At 46.7% G+C, this 27,075-nt stretch overlaps 1 protein-coding gene across 1 annotated transcript in view; it reads left to right on the top strand.

Annotated features, from left to right (window-relative positions):
* Window positions 1-27,075, top strand: part of LOC306705965 (zinc finger protein 521-like) — a gene marked incomplete at its 5' end in the record, with an annotated part of 88,737 nt that overhangs the window by 16,679 nt on the left and 44,983 nt on the right. The window contains one exon of the mRNA XM_079172872.1: window positions 23,557-27,071. Coding sequence (XP_079028998.1) covers window positions 23,557-27,071 — 3,515 coding nt within the window. The remainder of the gene's footprint in view (window positions 1-23,556; window positions 27,072-27,075) is intronic.

Genomic DNA, 27,075 nt, shown 5'->3' with positions numbered 1-27,075 from the left:
GAGAGTCTTGAGGAAGGGAAGGAGGGAGATGGGGAGAGAGAGAAAGAGAGAGGGAGAGAGAGTGCTGCAGGAATGCATCCCCAGGGAGCCCGTCTTGGGCTGGGGCAGGGCTTCAGGAATGCTCCCCAGGAGATCCCAGTGAAGGCTAGGGCAGGGCTGGAAGAATGCTCCTCTAGAGAGTTGAGAGTGGAGGCTGGCTGGGGCAGGGCTAGAGGAATGTTCCCCCAGAGCACCCCTTTAACTCTGGAGCAGAAGTGGAGGGGCTCCGCGGGGGGAGAGCGCTCCCCCCCCCCCCCCCGGCTCCAGGATGGCTGCGGATCAGGTTTCGGTGTGGGGATCAGCATCCTGCCGACAGGGCTTTAGGCTGCCCTGGGGAGGAGACAGGAGGCTGGAAGCGCTGCTATTCCATAGGCCTTTCCAAAAACACTTCACAAGCGCTTTGTCTCACTGTCTCACTGTATTGTCTGTGCAACCCTGTATTGTTACCGATCCTTCACGGAGAAAGAGAAACGGTGTCCACAGTTTGACTTTTGTTCTCAGTTGGCACGAGACGTGTTCATCTGCTGGAAATGAGATTGCGATGGTAGGCAAGGAACCATGCCCTAAGACCTACTCGCCAAAGAAATACCGCCGCTCCTCAGCTCATTTCAACTTGTTTACCAGCTAGCCCACGCCGTCAATGAAAATAACACTTCCAGCTCAGAGTTTAATTCGAAAGAATTGCATTTTCACAAAAGCCTCTCACTGTCAGCTCTCCACTTCCGTGTCTCTGAAGGTATTTGAATAGTCCAGTGCACACATGGGCTGGCAGCCTGGTGGCCATTCTTTCATTACGGGTCCCAGCTCCCTTGAGCAACACCTTTTTCTGGTGTCCTTCACTAGAGGAGGGGCATGGCTGCGCCCCCCCCACCCCCCACCCCCGAGAGATCTGTGCCCTGCTATTTTAACCCTCTGTGAGGTGACCTTTTTAATAAGTGTCTTTCTCTGTTTTCCTGCCGGCCACTGCGCGAGCAAACAGAGCATGTCTTCTGCTTCCCTCAGATAAAGGAATCAATCAGAGAGGGTGCAACAGAGAAAGAGAGGGAGATAACTGGGCCATATATGGATTTATGTTATGTAGATTTCCCCTTTCTTCTTCCCCGTAGACATTGCAAAATGCACTCAGCTTCAATAAAATACGTTTCAGATTTATGAGAAAAACACAAATGAAATATTAATACTCTGTGAAAAACAATAAGAACCCCCCACAATGAAGAGGGTGGTAATATGATAGAAATAGTTTAGACAAATTTCTAATATGAAGTCTCTGTTTGCGACGGGGATCCAGACACATTTTTTGAAACCCACTGATATATGTTTTCCCCCCTCTTCCATTCCCAACCACGACATGTTTGTTTTGAAGTGTTTGAATTCATTTGCATCAAGTCGTTGGGTCAGCAGCATGGAAACATTCAGTAATACCCTCGACTATGAACAGGCTCCTGGCAGTCCATGTTTTCTACTAACTGTTTCCAACAGGCTCCTATTGGTTATACTGGGGTTTTCTTTTTTTTTTCAACTGACTTTGCGTATTGATCCAACAGCTGCTTTGTGGCTGCCAAGAAAGAATGTGCCAAACTGAAAAGACTTTATTTGCTTCAAAAGGGCTCACATAAGAGGAAAGCGACACGAGCAAGACCTGATTAGCCGAACTCTGAGCCACTGCCGTTCATCAGAAATTCTGCTGTGTTTTTTTTTTTTTTGCCCGGGCGTCTTGCGACATCCTGGTACAAAGAGCAGCACACTGATTACAAGGCTTTGAAAGGAGGAGAGGCGGTCAGGGGAGAATAGCTACTTCTGGCACAACGCAGCCACTGAAAAGAGACCTCATGCTAGAGTGAGCTCTCAGAATTGGGCTTGAATCTTTCCTGTGTGTATATGTTTGTGTGTGTGTGTGTGTGTGTGTGTGTGGGGAGGGGTGGGGGGGGGGGGTGTGGCATACTCTATGGGAGAAAGAGGAATAGGTAAGGGGAGAAAGAGAGGCTGGGAAAGAAAGGGAGTATTAAAGTAGATGTTTGACTCCACGGCGTACCATCCCTGCGCGTTTCCTCGCTGTGCGACCGTGCCAGTAACGTTAACAGGAATGTCATTAGGAATTCAAAGCATATGCCCTCGTGAGGACGCCCTTGTTCTCTCTCCCCAGTGCTTCGCACCGCACACATTATGCACTGTATAAAGTATTTATTGGTCTTTGTCAGACGAGGGCTGCATTTTCTGCAGAAAAAAAAAAAACCCAATCAAAATACGGAAAGAGGAGCCTGCGTTTCTATTCGTGCCGTTGCGTGTTCATGGCAGAGATGGCGATGGCCAGCGCCGTTCATATTCACATCCCCCTCCATCCAAATAACACTCTGTCTCTTTTGCTTGCTCAATCAGTCATCCGCTTAGGCGAGCAAACACACACACAGACACGTGTTATCGCTCGCGCGCGCGCACACACACACACGCACGCTCCTTCGAAGCACCTGCGTGCTTGCACTTTGCATTTTAGACGACACATAATTCATCGCCCGCAAGAGGGTAAACACATGCTGCGACTTCATCCAGCTGACCTCTTTCTCAAAGTAGGTAGCCACAATAGCAGGGGTGGCATGTGGACAAAATGCAGACAACCTCATGTTCTCACCTAGAAGGACACGGCACCGAAAGGAAACAGCATATCAGCGAGACTGTTGTTATTGCCCCCCCCCCCCCCCCCCCCCCCCCCCCCCCCCCCCCCCCCTCCACTATGTAGTCGTCCCTTTTGAAACTACTGACTTCGGCGGAGTGACAAAGACGTGGCCATGGAGCGGTTGTCTCGGTTTCTCTCGCTCTCTTCATCTCTCCCTGGCCCTGGCTCTGCCTGCTCTTTGTTCACTCTCCTCCTCAGCCTGCAAGTCTTTTTCAGCGGCACAAGCAGAAGAATGGCACATTAAATCTTAATAGGACTGCGTCTGGCCGTGTTGAATTGCAGAGCGTGTTAAGCCGGCGCTTTCCTCCCCCTTGGCACACGCTCGTGGAAGTGGAAAACAATTGAATAAAAGAAACCGCTCCCTCCCTCTGTAACACAAGTGACTTCGGCTGCCCTGCTGAAGCTATGAGACTGAACTGACTCCGGCTCACAAATGGCATAAGCCCTCACTGAGAAACTGTAGCATAAATGGCATTAGTCCTTTTTCTAAAATGCACAGCCGCACACTGGAAAAGCTAGAGACACAGGATTTACCTGGCCACCCACAATGTAGCTGTTGCATATTCCCTTCTGAGTCGGAAAATACCACCATAAAACTCGGCACTTATATGCTAGTCGCCTGTCGGCTGAGACAAATGCAATGGGGTAGAAGAGGACACAACTAGCCAGCAGAGACAAGTGAAATGGATTGAGACATGAGAAGCAAAGAGATGGAAAGGGGGGATGAGTAAAAGACAAAGAAGTGGAGAGACACACAGTCAAGGTAGGAGAGAGCCAATCTTTGCAGCAGCAGCCGCGATGTGAGTCCAGGCCTGCTTTGTAAGGCAGTCAGAGGTGGTAATTAGTCAGTGATGAGTTGACTGGTTGTGTGTCCAGTGCACGGCACTGCTGGGTGGGGCTGTGGGAGGTAGATAAGGCCAGCAGTGGGCTTATCTCTGAGAAGGACAGGCACCAGGCCTGCCAGGCAAATCCACCCACAGACCAGCCGCATTTTTATTAACAACATCATTAATGCCAGACAGGTTATGTGCTGTGGCTCAGAGGAGAGACAGCTAAAAGTAAAAAAAAAATAAAATAAAACAAATAGTCTCAATTCCTGCTTGGCCGGCCAGTCTAAAGTACATAGGCTCCGGTTGACGTGTTTTGAAAGCAAGGAGCTTGTGGAGATGTTTACCAGGTAGGCAGCCAACGGAAGGGCACGGAGAGCGAGCTTGGATCTTACCTCTGGGTTTTGCTCACTCTCCTCCGGGTCCCCAGAATTCAAATGATTTTCTTTTTTTTTCCCCTCTTTCAAACGTGGGACTGCTCACCAGAATAATGATGAAGCAGATACAGAGAAACATAGGCACAGAAAAAAACCAAAACTTTACGGACATCCTAGGCTCGGTTTTCTGACAAATGCTTTGTGAAATGTTGCTTTTGTTTTTTTTCTCTCTTCTCTGAATCGGCAAAGAAAAATCTGGTGCGCGTGGTACAGTTTATTTGTATCTTTTTAAATAATAAAACACAATGTCAAGCTAAAAATGCAAATGCCTTTAAGGTGTGTTCTTTTTGCACTTTTGTTAGCAGTAATCTCATTTCCTTTGATCAGATGGCACTTTAACAGGTGTCTGGCGTGCGACGTGGCAAATGTGCGGTCGCTCGCTCTGTATTGATTCTATAAACAGTCGTGTGAATTGCCTATCGTGAACAAACACTTGGTTGGTAATCAACACTTTTCTCCTTATCTTTTCAACAGCATGTTTCCCTTCGATAAGTTACACCCGGAGTTGACAGGATGTAACATGGCTTTGAGACAGAGAAAAGTTCACCAATCGAGACGTACCTCATTCACAGACACCTTTTAAAGAAACATCTATGGGCTTTTTAAATCCCGTCAATACTCCCTAATGAAAAGGTCATAGGATTTAGCTTGTGCCTGCGTGGAAGTGTTCTGCACATTGATCCCCATAAGGCTTTTTCCCTTAGATGGCTCTTGCCAAACTCACCAGTAATGGGAGGAGAGGAAGGAGGGAGACGGAGGGCGGTGGAAAGAGTGACCAGTCCGACAGGTTTATGTCTCCCCGCGGGCCGAGCTCCATGGAGCGGGCTCGCAGGAAGGAGCGGAGCCAGCTGTGACGGCATCCTGCTAGCCTCTGTGGTTTAGGAACTTTGGGGCTACACTATCACCGACTCAACATTTCTCCCTTCTCCTCTACCCCTCCCAGGGGTTGTTTTTGTTGGCCAGGGGGGTAGTGTTTGGGTGGGGGCGACTCTAGGGCTCTTTGGAACGGCCACTCCTATGCCTCAGGATATGGCAAGTTCAGCCACCCACAAGGACGGGGATACTCAAATATCACGTGAAGTAACACACTTGTTCCTTCGTGCTAATTGCCATTTTCGGACTGGAAGGTGGGTTCATAAATTGAGTTTTATGGGCAGGATGGGTGTCGTTTAAGGTCTCCAAGGCCACCAGCTGGACTATGCTTTGGCGGAGGGAACATTGTGTGTCGGTACAGAATGTAATGGTTTGACAGTAAAGCCACGCTGTCAGGTAATACAGAGATGTCCTCTTAATGTTAAGAGCAGTGGACAGTGGGGGGTCCAACGCCGCTGAGAATGTAAAGGTCATCTAATCTATTCCACCTCCAACCTGCCTGGCTCATCGATCATCCTGGAGGAGTCGATCGATTTGATCAGAGAGCCTCTCCGAAGAGGCGGCCTCCCAACGAGTGGCTGGGATTCTGTGGAAGGCTGCAGAGTGTGCCAGCTTGGTACATGTCTCCGTGTTAAACCAAGACATTAAAATCCCTAATTAAATAGTAACTCGCCACCTGCGGTAGCCATTCTCTAAATAAGCCGCTGATTTAAGACGGCGAAGAACATGCAACTGTTACTTTCGCGTCATCATGTTATCGGGCTCATTCTATATGCAACGCGTGTACGCTGAAATCGGATCAAAAAAAAAAAAAAAAAAAAGCAGCAGGACTAACTGATAGTCGTGGTAAACAGAGTGGTAATCTGTATATTGGGACATTATGTGCCGCCCCCAGTCAAAGCATGATGCATCTTTCTCATCATGAACTTGGTTTGTAGAACATACCCCACAAACAAAGTCAACAGACAAAACCATCGTGTGATTGGATTTTAATCCAATCGCATTATTATTCAGGCCTCCCATTGGCCATTCATTACTCTCACATGGAGCTTGTGTGGGTTGTTATCACCCAATCAGGCTCAAGACTGTATTCTGGAGAGCATGCTTTCGTTTGCATCCTTTAAACCCTGTGAGCCTTCCCTCTCTCCGGGCCCCGCCAACGGAATACCTAATTCCAAAGTAAACTGATTGCTCTCTCCAACAAGATTACGCTGTGATGATGTTAGCCAAATGAGACCGCTATTCGGATGCAACCGGGGCAGGCTAGGATGCTTACCGCAAGATGACTGATCAGCATGTTAAGAGAAACGAGGTTGGGGGGGGAAAAAAAAAAAAAAAAAGCGAGGCAAAAAACGACGGATAGAAATCGAAAAAGTGTGAGAGAGTTGTGAGCGTGGGGGTAAGCAGAAATGTAATTTGCTTCTCACCTCAGGCGACTGGGCTCTGAGGCCAGTAAATATGCAAACAAGCTGAGCCTGGCCATCAATATGAAGACCCTAGATGATTACTAATCTCCACCACAGAAGTAGATTGAGGTCTGTTCAGCAGCGCCATGCAACATGAGGGAAAAAAAGAAGAAGACGGTTAAGAGTCCAAAGCACATCTCCATATTGGCCCCAACATTATGCGCAACTCAGAGTTAAGGGTATATCTGACCTTCAGTTTGAGATGTACTAGGCCATTCCTGATGCATACAAATCAGCACCATCACACCATTACAAACATAGGCGTCTTAAACCTAAGGATGCATTCATCTCAACTTCAGAATGTAAATAAAATTGAGAAACTACTGCCATAACTTCTCAGTAACTTTGAACCCCGTTCTCAAATCGCCCTGGCCTTTTCATCATGGAGAACTCCTTGTCTGATGTGAGCTCTTCGACGCGAGGCACAGTAGTTTACCAGCCCATTGTCATTCCCCATCCGTAATCCGGGATAAAAAAACCTATGGGACACGGACCGGGCTGGAGTCATTAGGTGTGTGCGTGGCTTACCCAGACAGCTAGATAAACCAGATGCCTCGGGATGGCCAGGGGTCATCTCTCTGTGAGAACAAGTTGTTGATGTCCTTGTTTCTCTCCACCTCTTCTTCGCCCGCACTCCCTCTCTTGCCCCTCTCCATCGTTCTTTCTCTCGCTTTCTTTCTTTCTTTCTTTCTTTCTTTCTTTCTTTCCGTCTGTCTCTCCCTTGATTGTTGTGCACAGTCATCTCAAACACAGAGGTCCGTGTTGGAGCTTAGCAGTTGAAGAACCTGTCAGCTAAAGGGAAGGAGGAAAGACAGACAGGGGAGCTGTCTTTGGCCCTAGGTTGAATGCCTCAGGGTGTACTACGTGTGGAGGATAGTTAGTGCGGTACGACGCACCGCAGTCTGCAGGTGAATCCTCTCATTTTTCGGGAGACTTAATGCATTTAAATCATTACCTCTAGGGGGGAGTGTTATGACTTTCCGTTCCGGGAGGAACCTTGATAGGAAATGCAGCAAAAGTTGTCTTTTTTTTAATATTTTTTTTATTTCTAAATACAGCAGGAGGGCCATGTAAGAGGAATATATATTCTAAGAATGGCTCCGCAGTCCTAAACATAATTGACTATTCCTTGTATTTTAGAGTGTGTTTCCAGCATTGAGCTTTACCCTCTGCAGTGAGTGCACAAGGCTTGAGGATGTTTACCTGGCATGGTGCCTGTTGTAGCTGCCCTCCTGTTGAGGAAAAGCAGGTCAGGCTATAGCTTTGTGTTTGTTTGTTTGTTTGTGCATGTGAGCATTTTTTTGCCGGTGTGTGTGAGTTTGACAATGTGTGTGTGTGTGTGTGTGTGTGTGTGTGTGTGTGTGTGTGTGTGTGTGTGTGAGGAGGAGGGGGAGATCATTAGGATGGAAAGGGTCAGAGAGCGCATCGCATTCAGCCAGGAAAAAAAAAAGCGAGATGAATCTCCCAATGTAAGCATTTATTTTTCAGGAGCAGGTAGGATGGGTCGGTATGTGGGTGGTGTGTGTAACTGGACTTTCAATCCAACTGAACCATCCATCTGCTCAGCCATCAATCCCCCCCCCCCCCCCCCCCCCCCCCCCTCTATATCCTTCTATTCATTTACCCATCCAGCCATTTATCCATCCTTACCCGTGGTCAAAGGGCCATGTCTCATCGTGGCCCTGATAATCTGGACCAATTTCCTCTGCAATTTATTTCCCAGCCAACCACCCACCTGGTCAAGCAGCATCAGGCTTCTCAAGGTAGAGCCACTCATCCCAGCAAGCCCCTTCTCACCAATCACGTCCTGTTTTCTTTTTTTTTCCTCCTCAAGCCTCAGATCTTTTGTGTTTTTGAAGTTTCAATTCGGTACTGGAGTAATGCAACCTTTCCTCCTACCTATACTGTAAACTTTGACACTCTCGGCTGCCATTGTTTACGTCTAATGTCCTTACCCTTCTCCGTCTTTGTTTTCTGTTATCACCTCCCATTTCTGTCCGTATAGCTCTCTCCTGCTGCCTCCCCTCTTTCTCTTTCTTCTCTCTCTCCCTTTCTCCCTCCCTCCCTCCATCCTGTCACGGCTCCTCAGTATTCTGCTGCTGTCTTGTGTGGAGTGATTTTGCCCAGACACGTCTGGCTCTGGGTAAAGTGCGGTCCCCAGAGAGCGCGCTCCGCAGCCCCCAGGTCGCCGGCACCATGAATACATTATGATCCCCATTTCCATCCTGTTGCCACGGCAGCACTTTTTGAGCCGCAGGGCGATTAAGACGTGTGCTGTCGATACCCTGATAGGAGCAAAAGTTGGATCTGGAAGCTGGCCTTTGATCAGATTCCATCCTCCTGCCTGCTACTGGTGGCTTCGGCACAGGAAGACGAAGAGGAGGTCTTTTGGGCTTCTTATTAGTTTGACAGGCTCACCTGCTGTACACAAGCATACCATACATCCTCAAGCTCCTTTCCCCCCACCTCTCTGCTTTATCTCCTTTCCTGCCTGAAACCATTTCCCTCCCTTATTCTCACTTCCGTTGCTCCTCCCCATCGCCGCAGTTCAGCTAAGGCAGCATTATACGCAGTCTCTCCCTGCTCTCTGATATTCTGCTCCCCTCACAAAGGAAGCAACTCCCTTACCTTTTATTGTTTCCTTTTTTTCTTTGGGGGATGATGTATAAAACATGGTGCCTCAGGTAGAGGATGTTGGGGAGGAAGCCATGTCCCCCTAAATGGCCAGCCGTGTGCATGCGCCTAACACTTCACTGAGCAATCTGTCAACATGTCAGCAACACATGTTTTGTAAAAAGCCTCTGGTGGGAGCCAGGGGAAAAAAGGCACTCCTGCCAGACCAGAGAGGAAATGCTTTTTTCTCCTCCATGCAGTGGATTTTCTATTGCTGGTGCTCAGTCCCACGGGCCCCCCCCCGAACCCACCACCCTCCCCTCCCCCACACATACACCCGTTGTCTGCACTTCAGAAATTTGAACTGGGGACCCTCGAGGGGGTTTACTGGGAGGGTGGGTGGGTGTGGGGGGGGGAGGCTGGGAGGGAGGGGCTCCCTCTTTTTTTTCAGTGCGTATGAAATTGTGAAGGTATATTGTGGCAGGTCCCCAAGCGGTCTTTTCTAATACCTGAGTTTCTGGCGAAGCTGGAAATTACCAGCGGCTCCCCCGAGGGACGGCTTTATCCACACCAGGAAGGGGAGCAGAACTCAGTGGGGAGGTTACTTAATGCATGGCTGAAATAAAAGAATTTCTGAGACAGAGGCTGAAAAGCAAGCTTTCTTTTCTTTTTCAACTCCCCCCACCCCCCCCATCCCTCACTCCCGTTCCCTCTCCCTCTTTCTTTTCCTCCCCAGTAGTATAGTTTACTACTCTCTGCCTTCTCTTGAAGGGTTCTAGTTTAATAAACTTTCAGAGGATCCTGCTGGTGTAGACAGCTAGACAAATACCCTTGTGTGTTCTCTTTTGTCGGAGATACAGCTTTTTGTTATGTTCTTGCAAATTTGATTTCTCCCTCTGTCTTTCGTTTTTCTCTGCCGCCCTCTGTCTCTCTCCCTTTCTGCATTTGTCTTCATCTCCCTCGTCCTCCTCTCCCTTTCTGTCTCCCTCTTCGACACACACACACACACACACACACACACACACAGTCAAACTCTGTCTCTTGTGGTTGAGTTTATTGTTTGGTCTGTCTCTCCGTTCTCCCCCTCTGTGCTCCCTTTTGTTTTCTGTATGTTTTGTTGTATTGTGCAGAGAGGCAGAGATGCAGATAGAATGCAGACAGTTTGCCCTGGGTGAAGAGTGCGCACGAGCACCCTCGGTATCTATTTACCAAGACACATTCATCTATTCACACATGACCAAATGTATAAAACTCTACCGTCTTTTTTTTCAAGCACAGGGCGTTCATCATCAAAGAGATTTAATGCATAATGTTTTGAGGGCAATTTACTCATCCCAGTATGGCCTTATTTTCCTCCCATTGTATGCAAGGATGCCCTTTCTCATAGTAATCAGCACCTGTATTTATGTCCATGGATCATTAATCTTGTCCATAACATCAAAAATAAAACAACATCAAAAAATCTCATCCCATGTATGAAACGCCTCTCTCTCTCTCTCTCTCTCTCTCTCTCTCTCTCTCTCTCTCTCTCTCTCTCTCTCTCTCTCTCTCTCTCTCTCTCTCTCTCTCTCCCCCCCGCTCTCTTCCTCCCACTCTACTGTTGGTAAATAATTCAACCTTTTCCCTGTAACAAGTGCTGGCCTTAATAGGAAGCAGTACCTGTAGTTGGGATAAACAAGGCAGCCGGCCCCACCAGTGAAACAGAGGGATTTGAACTCCATGAGGGCAGAGAAATAAGTTGTTTCCTTCTGAAAGGCAGAGTAGACAGGCTGACATTAATTAAACCCTATAGGATAAAGGTTATCTGAGGCCTAGCAAAGCAGAGTGCATGCGGTACGTTGTGTCTGCCGCATCCTAATCAAGACTTCTTCTTAAAGCGACACGTGTGGGCTCGGGCATGCGTAATATGTTGCGCTGTTGTGTTCCTAAATGCGTCTCAGAGATCTATTGATCCAACAGCATTTCACCTCCAGTTACAGATTCAAGTTGAATAAACCGCAGAAAAATATGAGGAACAATCTAGCTACCACCTCTGCTGCATTTCCAGCGTTCTACACATTTTTAAAAATAAAGACCGAGGCAACTTCCTAGAGAGTTCCATGTTCGGAAAACATTGTGTTGCCCACCTTGATCTGTTGTGGGAGGCGTGCCTCCTCGCTAGAGATCCTCCCATGGTGCACCTGTGACTGAATCACCTGACCCGAGCATCAGCATGGCGCTCGGGTGCCGGGGCTCATGTTTTACAAATTACCCAGGGGGTCGTGCAGCACCTCTGTGCCCATATTTCCTCCTTGCTGTAGGCACAGTGCGTGGGATTATATTCCCCAACTTCAACTCCTCCCTCAGACAATGAACAGCCGCAGAGACGACAGTCACCTCGCTAACCCGAGAACGCGAAGGAAAATACAAATTAAGGCAGGGAGAAAGCACTGCTCTGACCTATTGGCCTCCTCTGTTTGTGCTGGATATATGCTGGTTAAAGAAAAAAAGCAGCACGCATCCCGTTTCCAGGCGAGTAGGGCTCTTTGTGTTATGCGTGTGTCATCAGGACTCCAATCTATTTCTCTGCACTCTCTACCTGACTCGTCAACTTATTTGCATGCCGAATGTAATTAAAGGTCACCTTATTGGTAATATTCTCTTAATATTTAAAATAGTCTAGTTAGAGAGCCACTGGAGGCGACGCAGGTTTTATTAGCACCCCGCTGTATGGCCTTTCTGTATTGGTGGTACAGTAACACAGGCTCTTTCACAGTAATAGTATAATAGTAATGGCTTCTCCTTTCATATACAGATAAAGGCTGATGTCCTCTCGTCGACAAGCCCAGTGAAAAGTAATTAGCTGATATGGATGTTGCTGTCAGTGATAACTGATATTGGGGGACTATTACATTCACTCTCTGGAATGATGATCCTTGAAATGGGCTCATCACAGGGAGCTGCGTATTCAGATAGATGCAAGATTACCGCATTTAAGAAGGAAAACTCCTTATTTCTGCAGGAGAGCTGCATGCGAAAGGTCACAGTATCCACCAAAAGCACACAGAAAACCTGAATATTTAATATGCCGCAATCTCTTCTTTTTTGATTAAACGCATGACTCACGTCTAATGTTTGATTTATTCACTGAAAAGTGCTCAATTCAATATTCGGAGCATTGATAAAGCAGCAAACAACTATTTGTTATTCGTGTTTGTTGTCATCCGGCGCTTCCTTGCTATGTTTACATAGCCAGGCCGGCCATGCAGGCCTTTTAGTTCATGTCCGTGCACGTGAGCATGCCCCACTGGTTGTACGGTTACATGGCGGTTACAGCTGAGAACGTTGTCGTCGCGGAAGCAAAGTGCCCGCCCTCCGGTTCCCCCTCAGTCAAACACCGTTTGCTCTGTCGGCACTTTAGCCGTAGTTTGCATTGTTGGCGTTGCAAGCCAGCCGGCTCAGCGGTCGCCATTTTGGGAGCAGTTGAAAGGCAATCGAATCGTCCCCAATCTTGTACTATATACAGCCCCTTTGGTATTATACAAGCAGAGTCCACATCTAATGTCATACTGAGCATCTGAGGTCTTTCCCCAAGTTAACTTGTATTGAATGGATGATAATTCACATGGGGGTGTTGGTTGGCAGTTCCGCTCCAGAGAGAGACGTAAATAGCCTCCCAGGTGGTGGTGTGCAACTAAGTAAATGGTTACCGAGCCAAGAAGTGCTGGGCCTATGCAAATAGGGAAAGGAATGGTACCCATTGGGGGTGTTGGAGTGAGAGAACGTATTTGAGGGTAAGATGAACCTAAATTACCTCTTTTAGGGATTTTTCTACAGTGACCATGAAAGTTTTTCTCTTAAGTTCTTCAGCATCCAAAACAATCGGTGGGGGGGGTGAAAGTTTTTTTTGTAGCTGATAAATAGATAAACAGGAATAAATCAATGTGAAGTGATGAATGAATAAGTAAAATGCCCTGTAGTCATTTGTCTGGTTGTACTCAGGCCTCACATTCCAGCCCTGTTCTGCTAATGAAGATGACGATGATGGCAACGAAGGAGCCGCCTCATCCGTTGAGGCGCGTGCACGTTTGTGTGCACGTGTCCGTGCGGGTGCGTGTGTTTTCTTAATACTTAGTAGCATTAAGATAATATGATGAGCTGCCTGGATACCAGCAGAAAACAATAGAAGGGGAAACAAAGCAAACCCCTAAATCTGTCTGCCATTTGTGCTCACATACTGTACACACATGTCATGAGTATTCTGGCACAGTTACTGGGCCAGGGAAGTGCTGGTCTGGGGCCTGGCCCATTCTCCAGAGACAACCCCCCCCCCCCTGCCTTCCCCCTTCCTGTGCAGTCTGTGGACACAGTCTGAGGCGACAAGGTTGCACAACAGCTCGCAAAAACCTCCACTTTACAAACGTGATCATAAAAAAACACGGCCTGCCATTAGAAATCTGTTAAAGAAGAAGAAAATAATTAGGAGGACTGTGATAATTGTGTCAAGGGGGAAATAGATCAGAGGAATTGTGGGAAGCACCAGGAAATCTTGCCGCGTCTTTGTTACTTTGCTGTTGGTTCATTTCGACATTGATCCACCCTTCCATCTGTCATCCTTTTTCCCGTGCTCCTTCTTCAACTCTCCATTTCTTTCTTTCCCCGTTTCTTGGATTCGAGAGCGGAGGAGCCTTCTGGCTTTAACGGAGAGGGGATGAAGATGTTTATTCATCTGGAGGGTATTAGAGCCATGATTAAGGAGAGGAGGGAGTAGTGAGGCTGATGCGACGTCTGCATCGCTCGTTCATGGGCCGCCTGCGGGACTCAGGCCAACAAACCAGGAAAACAAGAAATGAAGAAGAATGGGAAAAAAAAAAAAAACTTGTGGTGAAATTCGATTCTCTCGGGAAAGAACAGAAGTTTAAATTTTTAGCCGTCTCGCTGGCTCTTTCATTCTCGGTCTCACTCCCTGTTCTCACAGCTCAGCTAATTATTAATGAATGCGGTTTCTGTTGAACCTTGGAGAGGTGTCAGCGCTGCAGCCACTGAGGGTTAAGAAATCTTGACATTTAAGACAGGGATGCATGAAAATACATCGTCTTGCTTGAGTTGATGCTTGTTTTTCTTCCCCTCCCGCTCTCCTCTCCAAGATGCGTGTTTTCTTCTCCCTCCTGGGCTGTCTCCAGTTGTTTTACCACTGACAAGCTGGGATGGCGTTGAGGAGATATCAAATGGAGCCACAGTGTATTAATCAGGGGAACCAAAGGTCGTGGATCAAGAGGCAGGGTCAGGCTTTTTCTGATGAATGCTAAAGCTAACACATGCATCTCAGGTTGCTTGTCCATATGCATGTGATATTCGGCGTCCTCTGCAAGAAAAAGAAAGCTAGTGTTGATGTAAGACTTTTTTTTATGGGCATTTGGAGACCAAGTGCCCTTTTTTCCCCCCCAAAAATATTCTCATGTTTCTGAAGTTATTCCTCAAAAAGTGAAACAATTGTTAGCAGCATAGCTGAAGTTTTATGGGTCACTATGAGGTGGTTTGATTAAAAAGAATTACACCCTATTTTCCGAATTCAGTGTGTGCTGTGCGTGGTTTTAAGTAATGGATAGCGCCTCTTGAAACCTGCAGAGCAAACCCTATTTTAATGAAGCAACCATACAGTAACTCAGCATATTTCTGTACGCACAACAACTTTTTTTCTTCTTCTCCAAGCTGATGACATAAATCATATTTTCCGTGGCTAACTAAGAGTGGGGGGAAAATAAAAGAGCGTCCAAGTAAACTCTTGCGCAGTGAGGAAATATTAATAGGGTCGTAGCATAGCACAGCACAGTGCTGCAGCATCCCTCACACTGGCTGACTGACTGACTGGCTAGCTGACTGTCCACTGGGTCCTGCGCCTGGTCTGCCGCAGTGTTGAGGGAGCAACACACACACACACACACACACACACACACACACACACACACACACATGCACAGAGAGGCTCCCCTGCCGATTGAAGCCCAGCCCAGCCCAGTCCCGCCTGGCCCAGCACTCCCTTAGAGCCAGTGCAGTGAGGCAGGCGGTGAAGGGGCATGCTGGGGGACAGATTGCCATCCTCCTTTCTCCCCCTGGGAGGCTCACTGTGGCTGCTGGTCCAGCCAAGACCTGGGGAACAGCCTCCTTCCTGTTTGTGCTTTAGCCTACCTGAAGTGGTCAACTGTCCTTCCTCTCCGCACCACCCGCAGCTCCATTCCACAGGAGATGACACCATAGCCGCCACCGCTCTCCCACACACAAACTGCTCCACCTACATCCGAAGCACATCCTCTGACCATCTTGCGCTGCGTCATGGCTTTAGGTGTTGTTGCTCGTTGCCAAAGCTTAGAACGGCAGAATGTGTAAATACTGTTTAGCATACTGACCATTTCAGTTATTCCACGTCACCAAGATGTGCCACAGTGATAGTCAATTAATATACATTTATTTGAAATGTAAAAACACAATATCAAGCATCTCAGAGATAATAACATGCATGCTGTGAAGTGTGTTGTTGTTCCAGTGTGAATCCCTTTTCATATTTCAAACACTTCAATTCAAGTCAAACTCAAATGAAACGAGACATCAACATTAGCCCTCCAGCCCACCCACTGCACTCTGAATAGGAACCTATTATGAACCCCAAAGTCACCTCTCTTCAATAATTGTGTTATTAAATGTCTGCCTTTTCTTTTCTGTCTTTTTCTCTTTTGAAAAAAAGATTTGATTTTGAAAGCAGCAAAATGAAGCACTTTCGGCAGTTTAATTTCTTGTTAACTGTTACTTTGCTCTGCCCTGATTTAACATTTGTTTCTCTACAAAAGAAACACACAGCAAGCAGTGCCCAACCTAATGATGAAAGACAACCTCTGCACAAGTTGAATGAATTACCATTTTTATGCTAAGCCTATGTCAAAATGAAATGTTGATAATCTATAAAGCAAGGAATCTCTGCTGTCTGTGGGCTATGTTTGCATAACTCCAGAATCGTTCATTAGATCTACTTCACACTTGGCGGGTGTATTTGCTGGGGACCCGAGGACCTGCAGTGTCAAATTTGGAACAATTTGAACATAATAAACGTAATAAACTAACGAACCGTGAAATCTACTGCTCCATGCTCCAGTCCAGTAGGTGACGGTAATACACCTTTAAGTTGGTTTGTAAACCGCCAAATTAACTCTGAAGGAGAAGAAAAAGAAGAAGAAAAAATATTTGAATAAAAAGGAAGATATGGGAGAAGCTTGCCTTCAGGGCTGTCTGCCAAACCATGATCTTTTCCTTAACCTAACCAAGTAGGTTTGTTGCCTAAACCTAAGGAGCTTTCTGGCAGAAAGCCCTGAAGGCAAACTTTTGTGCAGAAGAAGAAGTAGAAGTAGAAGTTGTAGTATTAGTTTTGTAAGCTGGGAACGCTACATGGATGCTAGATAACATTACAAGCAAATTTACCATCCTAAGTCTTCATTGTTACCTCCACTGATAAAATCTTTGCTCTACTTTAGAACCGCAGTGGTTATGTCAAAGCGAGCAAACCAGATTGGAAATGTTCTTGTACTTGTATAGCCTATACCGACTTCCGGCGACTCAAAGCGCTTTAACACTACTTGTCGTCATTCACCCATTCACACACTGATTGCAGGGACTACCCTGCAAGGTGCCACCTGCCCATCAGGACTAACTAACATTCATACGGCGTAGGCACGGCCTCCGGGAGCAATTTGGGGACACATCGAGATGGACTGAAGTAGCCGGGGATCTCTGAGCCACGGCCGCCCACAATTTCAACCGTGTTTACGATTCGGCGTGTGACACAACTATGTCACGGCGGGCGTATCACTGACGACCAAACGAAGCGCAGGGTCGAGGGAGAAGTTTGGCTTTATGGCAACAAGGTAGTGAAGTTGTTTGTATGAGCGGTTATCGAGAATGCAGGAAAAGTAGTAACTAGTATTTCTAAAGCAGTAAAATACTACTAACAGCATCTTTAAAGGTCATCTGGCATTCATGTTGTGCTCAACATGAATGTGCTGCTGACCTCCGTGACCTCAATGTTACAGTATGCAGTTATTCTGGAGGATAAGAAATACGTGACCCCGGCAGTAAGTCTTCTCCGGCGTGCTTTCAGAGTTCAAACACTGCGGTTATGGATTGTTACTTAATGCAGATTTTCACAGGAAAAAAAAAATGAAGCGGAGCACAAACATCATCTGTCATTTCAGAGGCATTACCTCAAGAAACATTATTATCGATTGTCATCATTAGTATTGATTTCGGGTTTGTCCATGTTGGTGGAGAGACATCGGTGTAGAAGGGACACGTCTCTGCGATAAGTAATGGAATTCCACTTTTCACCGTGTCTCACTATCAAGGAAAGAAAAAAAAGCCTATGGTAAAGGATGACTGGCCGCCCTACTTTTCCCCCTCTGGCCTTCCATTTGTCTAACTTTCCTGGGACGCCACTGGGGCGCTGTGATTTCTGGGACAGTGACCAAGTGCTCCTGTCTGAGCTGGGGGACGTGGGTAATGTGGACAAAGTAGTTGACAGTTTTGCCGCTTCCCCATGGTTGAGAGACGGAGCCATGAGGGCCAGAATAATGGACGCCCAGACCACAGAGTCAGGACAGCGCTTGATGTTCCAGCTCTTTGTGTCGGGCCCTGTGTGAAAAAAAATCCCCATTGACTGCTGTCTTTTGGGGGCGGGTGTGCATTTCTCCTCCGAGTGTGTGTGTGTGTGTGTGTGTGTGGAAATTGCGTTGTGTACATAATGTTAGGCCAGAGCCGCTACGGCACTGATGAAACCCCAGGAAGTGAATCCTTATTTCATCTAGTGTTTTTCCACCCTGTTCGGTAAAAGATAGCATCCTTGTTCGCTGCTCCTCGCAGTCGTCTCACACAACCCCACCTTCTCATCCTGTAGCATAGTGGATTTGATTGATCTGTAGCAAGCGGCGGGGGGGGGGGGGGGGGGGGGGACCTGACATTTCTCAGTGATGTGTAAAAAACATATTGTGTTTGCTAAGAAGAAAAAAAACAAGGAGACAGGCAGAGCATGCACACACACACACACCCACAGACGCATAGACAATACTATATATATGAGGTTGACTGTCTAATAGTAAATAGCTGCAGATTTTAAATACCTCTACTTGTGCGTATTTGTGCGTGTTGATCAGCTGCATGGTGCAAAAAGCCTCGTCTAGCCACCTGGCACTTTCGTTGACAGCTACTGGGAATTCTCAGTGTTTCATTTTGACTGGATTTGATGTCTTAAAACAGGACTACTGTGAGTAAAGCCCAGCCCTGGGCCTCTTCCAACAAGCTCTGTGTCCTCTGAGCTCTCGGTCCTGAGTCAACAGAGTGATTGCGTTCACCTGACTGGAATTAGTCCCAAAAAAAAAAGAATCGACCACCCGTCTCTCTCTCAGTCAGGAAGATTGGAGGCTTAGCTAATGTAAAAAAAAAAAAAAAAAAAACTCCTCTATTAGATCTTAAGTGGTTGTGTCACAGACAAGGCCGTACATGATAGTGTGTTGTTCAGACACACATTGCTATTTGGGCATCAGAACAGGAAAAGCGTCGAGATGACACATGCATTGTCTCGCGGGAGAGGCTCACTACTTTTCCCAGTAACTGTAAAAAAGATTCCCTCTCTGAATATGAAGTGGGGTCATGGTGTTACATCAGACAAGTTGTCAGCTTTTTGTTTATTCATTGAATCCCCAATCCCCAATGTGCCACAAATACACTCACACAAACACATCTCTTATGACAACCACTACGTACAGATCTCTGGTACAACACACGGGAAGATAAGGTTTGGCGGTTGAAAACATGGCCATGCTTTGCTTCACTAGAACGGCTTTTGAACAAAGTCTGGATTGCAATAGAAGTGGCAGATGAGTGATAGCGAAAAACACTTTTCAGATAAGATAAGGTCCTGGACCTGGATAAGAGTTTGGCTTCCTAAATAGGAGAGGTGTACTCTGTTGCTGTCAGGCAGTGATAAGCCATCTTGAACTGCTTCCAAGACCTCAGACATGAAGGTCCGGGCGCCAGCAGTAAGTTATTCCCAAACCATGGTCCCTGAAAGGTTTTAGGAGGGTGTACTGGATTAAAAAAACAATAAAATCACAAATGCCTCTTTTATGTTTTAAGAGTGGACTTGAGGCAAGACCTGCTAACAAATGTTAAATTCTCTGATAAAAAAAAAAGTTAAGTAGATGAGTAATCATGTCACCAAACTTTATTCACTGATGTTATTATTATACTTAATGGGTTACAAAGTGGCTTCACAATACAGACAAAGACGGGGCGTCTAGGGACAGTCATCGTTATTTTCATCCAAGTGAAATAATAACTTCACAGAACATCTTAGGAATCTATAGTTTTCCACCTAATCAACTACTATGAAAATTCTGAAAATACATCAATGTGTAGCGCAGGCGGTTTTTGGAGAGAAATCGCAACATTTCAAAACGACAAGACAGGTGTGTCTGCGTCTGAGAGGAGCAGAGAGTTTGCTGAGCACTGCGTATAGATTTATAATGGTCTTTTCTGTCTAAATTATTTTAACAGATTGAGGATTTTTCTCCACCAAATGTAAAAACCAAACATCCTAACTTCAGCCCGAATACGTTTTTTTTTCCAAGGACCCCCTTGAAAATGAGATTCAAAATCTCAATGGGATTATCCTGGCTAAATAAAGGTTAAATAAATAAAAACATCTAAGATGATAATTAATTATACGTTTTTTTGTCTGTCTCTTTGATTTCTGGCATAAATACATAATAGGCGTTAGGGGTTTCTCTAATTCCATCACCAAACGCTCACATATATTTTTGTCTGCAATGAATTGAATTGTAATCATTCTTTTCAAATGAACCATATTATTTCGCATTTAAAATTTAGAGACAGTATTTTTCCGCCATATGTATTATAGTCCAAAGGGAAATAATGTCATCAGGAAAATTAATGACTTACTCTCCTAAAAATATATCCATATATCTTGCTAATTCTCAAATACATTAATTGCATAAATCAAAACATTCTTCAGGGGTTTTGAAAGCTGTGCCGCCGTGTACAGAAATGGCCTGTTCCCAGCATTAACGATCTTATTTGAACAGGAGTATTTACTCTGGGAGACGGTGCTATAAATGAACATAGAGGAAGTGGTGCACAAAGAGTAGTTCAGACTGGCTGCGAGGAAACTGAGACCTGCGTGTGAAGAGGGGATTTTTAGTGGTTACATTTGCAGTTAGAGAAAAAAAGAAACACTAATTTGTAGAGAGCCGTTTCAGATGTCTTTATTTACTGTATCATTCCTTGATACATTGAACTTGTCGGGCAACACTTTTTTATTCTATTCTTAAAAAGTTTTTGTGTACTGCAGCTTGAGGCTGAATTCATATCTTACTCGTAAATATGGCTATGGCACATTTTTTTTGCCATCCCCTATAGGAGCTCTCCAAATGAGGTTGTTTTGTTCCATATAGGAGGCATTTAAAAAGAGCAAGGGGGGGGGGGGGGGACAGAACTCCCAGAGAGGGACAGGCCTTAAGATGGAGGTCTTCCTCCCAGGACGTGACAGGCTGTTGGCTGGAGGATGCTCAGGAAGGCCTTGGCAGACCAACAAAGACAGCCCTTCAGCTGCAGGGTGTAGTTTTTCAGGCCCCAGCATCCCCTTTGGCAGCAGCACAGAGAGTGCTGGCGTGCACAGGCCCCCGGCCCGAGAGACAGGGAAGTAAGGCCCGCTCTTTTATTTACTCAGGCTGCTGCTGAGGCCTGGGCATTTCTTGTCTGGGTGAAGAAGGGGAAAAAAACAAGTCTCTCTCTCTGTTTCCTCTTGGGGTCTCCTGAGGAAGATTGCTCTTTCATCTACAGTTGTTCACACACTTGTTTCGGCCATTGCGCTTGTATCTTGTGTATTCTATGTGTACATGTATGTCTGCACATAGTTTGCTACTGTGAGTGAGTGTGCAGTGTGTGCACCCTTGCTTTTTGTGTGTGTCTGTGTCTGTGTCTGTGTGTGTGTGTGAGAGAGTGTAAAACTATAGTAAGTCTCACTATGAAGGTCATAGCATTCTGATGGCCATAACAGTAGGATGAACACTCATAATCATAATTTCTGTTTATTTTGAATATTTTCTATCAAGTTGCTGTTGGACAAAATATGATATAAATTTGTTACATTCAGCCTGATGTTGTGCCTTACACATAAAAGAATGATCCCAGTCACATGCACACATTAAGGCATACAGCTTATTAATTAAACACTGGTATCCGATCGGTACCCAAAGGCTAGGTATCGGTATTGGAACTGAAACATCTCAATCGGTGCATCCCCTAGTATGATGACACCTTGAATAGTGTTAATAGGTGTAACTTAGAGACCAATTGATTACATCATTACTCTGTAATATGAATGTGACGGTGTTATTTCAGTATACAGCAGCCTCTGTAATATTTCAAAAACCTAATATCAACATAGCTATTTGCCCATCTCAGCATGTCAGCTGATAGTTGAACTCAAGCAATGTTTTCGACCCCCACATGTCCCCTACAGATACGGCTTTATGTATGTATGTGTTATTGAAGCTAAGGCACTAAATAAATTATCTACATCCAGTAAACAAACAAAAAAAAAAATGCAAGGAGGTTGTCCTGACAGCTTAGTAATGTCTCAAGGCAAAGACATCCTCATTTAAGACAGTAGAATCTAATTTAGCCTTGTATACGGCCCCATTTATTTGTTTGTTTTATACTATTGTCTCCAAGCCAATATGTTTGACTGTAAGGCATTGGCTGGGGTCATTCTTCTTGCACTGTCTTCTCCTCCTATACCCTGGGAGGCAGTATGAGTGAGGGCAGATCCGCCCCCTCTGTGGAGGAGGGCATAGCACTGAGTCACCCATCCTCCCTCACACCAGAGAGAGAGAGAGAGAGAGAGAGAGAGAGAGAGAGAGAGAGAGAGAGAGAGAGAGAGAGAGAGAGAGAGAGAGAGAGAGAGAGAGTGAGAGAGAGAGAAAACATTGAGACATGTTTGAGAGATAAAGCAAGTAAATCAGGCAAGGTTCGCTCCTTGAGTGAGATGTGTGTGCAGAGTGGGCGCCTTGCCAGGGGTGGGAGGTTTCCGGGAGGGCCACGATGTGGAGGTGGGGTCTCAATGTGCTGCTTTCAGCAGTTTGCAGGGGCAAGGGAATGGCCTCCGACCCCATCTGTTTCCTGAAGATAGGCCCTGATGGGGGTAAGTGCTCAAAGAGGGCATGATATCCTGACAAAGGGCAGATCGCCCAACAAAAACAACAGCGAGGGGAGAGAGAGAGACTAAGATTTGTCAGCTGAAGGAGAGAACAGAGGTTGGATCCTGGAAAGAGCTTGTGCTTTTCCTTCGCCCCACTCATAAATCTTTGCAGTTTCCTCTTGTTTTTCCCATTCCAAGTTTTGGCCTTTTGACACAGTTTTTTTTTTCTGAAGGGTTTGGGATTACTTTGTTTTATTTAGGTAAGGAAGTTCACAGCACTTAGAATTCGGCAGCGGGAACAAGTGGTCTGTAACCTTTTGAACTTGTGGAAAGTGGTGTCCCGTGTTTTCCATTCATATCGCTGTACAGTGAACCAGGGGAATGGAATGTTGGCATAGAAGCGGTTTGTAAAGGGACACATTAAAGTGTTTGTAAAACAAATGGGGGCTGCATTGTCAGTTGTCTGGTGTTCCCTGGTCATTCTCTGCACCTGCTTGTCCTTGAGTGAGATAGTTAGCCACTCGGTTGTCTTCCCCCTATCCGTTTCCCTGTCCCCTCCTTGCCCCCCTCTGCATCAGCACATGGCACATTCATCCATCCTGTATCAGTTGCCTCACGGCTTAGCGCAGACCCCACAGACAAATATGATAATAATGCATATTCTTTAATCTGATATCTATTGACTGATGTCCTGAAAGACCCATGTTTCATGAAAATCATCTGTTTTGCAGTGGAGGCTTCCTAAAGGCTATGCACTACTGTGGTCTAAATTGCACATTTAATCTTTTCTTTCACTCTTGAGAACTGCTTTTCCCTGCTTCCCCCCCCCCTCTTGTCTTAAGGTCATTTCAAGGGCTCTTGTTTTTTAAAAATATTCTAGTAATTGTTCAGGGAATAATAGAAATGTTCTAATTTACCTCATGCCGGGTTTACATCCTAAAGTACACCCATTGTCCTGTGTTGGCTTTAAATGTCAGAGAGATTGTGTTTTGAGTCACAGTGGGCTAAGCCATTACATGGCCACATACAAGGTTAATTGTGGTAAAAGTATTTCCACTTATTCTCTTCTCTAATTATACTTTAAATTGCATATATAAGTGTAACTTTTTAGATAACACCTAAGGAGAGGTATTGTTTCCGCTGAAGAAATAATTGTCTAAGTTGCAAAGAATTCTAAATTCATACACCACAACCATATTATTACTATGACAAATAACAGCACGGGGGCCCACCTTTTCTATTCAAAAGAGTGAGACAAATGACTTGCTAATACAGTCTTACAAAACACCTCGCTTACTCACTCGCTCCTTCTCTCTCCATCCTTTTCCCTCTGAAATACCCCCGATACCCTCTTTTCTCTCTTCTTCCCTCTTTCTGTCTTTCTATCCAGACGGTGCTGATCTTGAGGATGACCCATCGTGTTCTTGGCCAGCATCATCTCCTTCCAGTAAGGATCAGACTTCTCCAGGACACTGCGAGGACTACGATTTTGGCGAGGACGAAGGGGGCCCTGGCCTGCCATACCCATGCCAGTTCTGTGACAAGTCCTTCAGCCGCTTAAGCTTCCTCAAGCGCCACGAACAGAGCCACGGGGATAAACTCCCTTTCAACTGCACCTTTTGCAGTCGCTTGTTTAAGCACAAGCGCAGTCGAGATCGGCACGTCAAGCTACACACCGGTGATAAGAAGTACCACTGTGGAGAGTGTGACTCTGCCTTTTCCCGCAGTGATCACCTCAAAATTCACATGAAAACTCACGCCTCTAACAAACCCCACAAGTGCCCTGTGTGCCGCCGAGGCTTCCTTTCCTCCAGCTCTCTCCACGGCCACATGCAAGTACACGAAAGGGGCAAAGATGGCAGCAGCTCAAGCCTTTCTAGAGCTGATGAATGGAAGCTGAAGGAAACTCGCAAATGCAGCCGTTGTGAGGAGGGCTTTGATGTCCCCGAGGAGCTCCAGAGGCACATCGCGGAGTGCCACCCTGAGTGCTCTCCATCAGAGGATGGAGGCCTGGGTGCCACCCTGCAGTGCATTTACTGCCATGAGCCCTTCAGTGACGAGGGAACCCTGCTGACCCACATTGACCAGGCCCACAGCCGAGACAGGAAGGGCCACTCCTGTGCTATCTGCTCTGAGCACTTTCTGTCTGTCGAGGACCTCTATGCTCACATGGACATCCACCAGCTCCCCGAATCTAGTAACCATAGCAACAGCCCTTCTTTGCTGACCGTAGGCTACACCTCTGTCTCTAGCACCACTCCTGACTCCAACCTCTCTGTCGACAGCTCCACAATGGTGGAGACGGCGCCACCTGTGCCCAAGACAAGGGGGAGGAGAAAGAGGGCGGCTCAAAACACATTGGATATGGGAGGTCGTTCCTCCAAACAGCCTAAAGTCTCCTACAGTTGCATCTACTGCAACAAGCATGTGTTCTCCAGTTTGGCTGTGCTTCAAATTCACCTGCGAACCATGCATCTGGACAAGCCAGAACAGGCTCATACTTGTCAGTTTTGTTTGGAGGTTCTGCCCTCTTTACTAAATCTAAATGAACATCTTAAGCAGGTCCACAATGCAGAAGACCATGCTGCACTGTTAGCCAGCTTGCCTGATCCCCTCCTTCAGTGTAACTTCTGCCCTGAGGTATTGAATGACCTCAACGGCCTACAGGAACACATTCGCTGCTCCCATGGCTTTCCCAGTCCTGTGGCAAAGGAGAGCAATGCCTTCTTCTGCCCCCAATGCTTCATGGGGTTCTTGACAGAGAATACCTTGGAGGAGCATGTTCGTCAGACTCACTGTGATGGGGGAAGCCTGCGCTTTGACTCCCCCCTGGCTGTAACTCCCAAGGAGTCTATAGTAGAGGTGTACTCCTGTTCGTACTGCACCAATTCCCCAATATTCAACAGTGTTCTGAAGCTCAACAAGCATATCAAGGAGAATCACAAGAACATTCCACTGGCACTGAACTACATCAACAATGGAAAGAAATCCATGCGCACTCTCAGCCCCTCTTCACCAATATCTGTGGAACAAACCATGCTTAAACAAGGAGGCTCAGCCTCACGTTCTACCGGTGAGTTCATATGTAACCAGTGTGGAGCCAAGTATACCAGTCTAGACCTTTTCCAGACACACCTAAAAACTCATCTGGATGGCATGCAGCCTCAACTCACCTGCCCACAGTGCAACAAAGAGTTCCCCAACCAGGAGTCCCTGTTGAAGCATGTGACGATTCACTTCACTATTACCTCCACGTATTACATCTGTGAGAGCTGTGACAAGCAGTTCACTTCAGTGGATGACCTACAGAAGCACCTACTCGACATGCACACCTTTGTGTTCTTTCGTTGCACTTTGTGTCAGGAGGTGTTTGACTCAAAGGTGTCTACTCAGCTCCACCTGGCCGTAAAGCACAGCAATGAGAAAAAGGTGTATCGCTGCACCTCCTGCAACTGGGACTTCAGGCATGAGGCTGACCTACAGCTACATGTCAAACACAGCCATCTGGAAAACCAGGGCCGTGCCCACCGCTGTATTTTTTGTGGGGAGTCCTTCGGCACGGAGGTGGAGCTGCAGTGCCACATCACGACCCACAGCAAGAAGTTTAACTGCCGCTTCTGCAGTAAGGCCTTCCATGCCATTGTCCTTTTAGAGAAGCATTTGAGGGAGAAACACTGTGTGTTTGAGGGAAAGGCACAGAACTGTGGTGCTAATGGTTCTACTGGAAGTGCTGTGGATGGCCAGCCTAAAGAAGATGCTGAGCTACATGGTCTCCTAACCAACAGCCATGGTTCAGGGGTAGCAGTAGGATCCGTGGTGGAGCCACATAACAACCATGATGGAAGTGAGGAAGAGGTGGACACTGCAGATCCCATGTTTGCGTGCGACATCTGTGGGGCATCTTACACCATGGATTCACTCCTCACTAACCACCAGTTGAGGGACCACAATATACGCCCTGGTGAGAGTGCCATGATGAAAAGGAAAGCTGACATGATAAAGGGCACCCACAAGTGCAATGTCTGCTCCCGCACCTTCTTCTCTGAGCCTGGGCTGAGGGAACATATGCAGACCCACCTTGGGCCTGTCAAACACTATATGTGCCCCATCTGTGGGGAGAGGTTCCCTTCCTTGCTCACCCTTACTGAGCACAAGGTCACCCATAGCAAGAGTCTGGACACAGGCAGCTGCCGCATTTGTAAAATGCCACTGCATAGTGAGGAGGACTTCCTGGAGCATTGCCAGATGCACCCTGACCTGAGGAACTCCCTGACAGGTTTCCGCTGTGTGGTGTGCATGCAGACAGTCACCTCTACATTGGAGCTCAAGATCCATGGTACCTTCCACATGCAAAAGACAGGCACTATGTCCGGCAACCACCAACCCATAGGCCGCAGCAATATGATCTCTCATAACCAGCAGCAACACCATTTCCAAAAACCTTTCAAGTGCGCCTCTTGCCTGAAAGATTTCCGGTCCAAGCTAGACCTGGTGAAGCTGGACATCAACGGGCTGCCTTACGGACTCTGTGCATCCTGCGTAACAGCAGCTGGCTCCAAGAGCTCTAGTCCAACGATGAACGGAGGAAGGCAACAGCAGCAGCAGCATGGTGGAGCCACCACCCCAGCAACAACTACAGCCGCATGGATCCAGGGGGAGAGGCTCAGCCCTGGAGACGGGAAAGGCAAAATTGTCTCTTCATCATCTTCATCCTGTTCTACATCCTCATTATCCGCTGCCAAGACACGATGCACCAGCTGTAATGTGAAGTTTGAGACTGAGGCAGAGTTGCAAAACCATGTCCAGACAGTGCATCGGGAACAGGCTGGGGACAGCAACGGCGGGCAGCTCAAGACCCCACAGGTGTCCCCCATGCCCAGAGCCAGTCCCTCACAAACTGAAGAGGTAT

Source organism: Pholis gunnellus, assembly GCF_910591455.1.
Source record: "Pholis gunnellus genome assembly, chromosome: 14".
Taxonomy (NCBI): domain Eukaryota; kingdom Metazoa; phylum Chordata; class Actinopteri; order Perciformes; family Pholidae; genus Pholis; species Pholis gunnellus.
The sequence above is the reverse complement of the archived record's forward strand: the minus strand, read 5'-3'. Positions and strand labels throughout refer to the sequence as shown.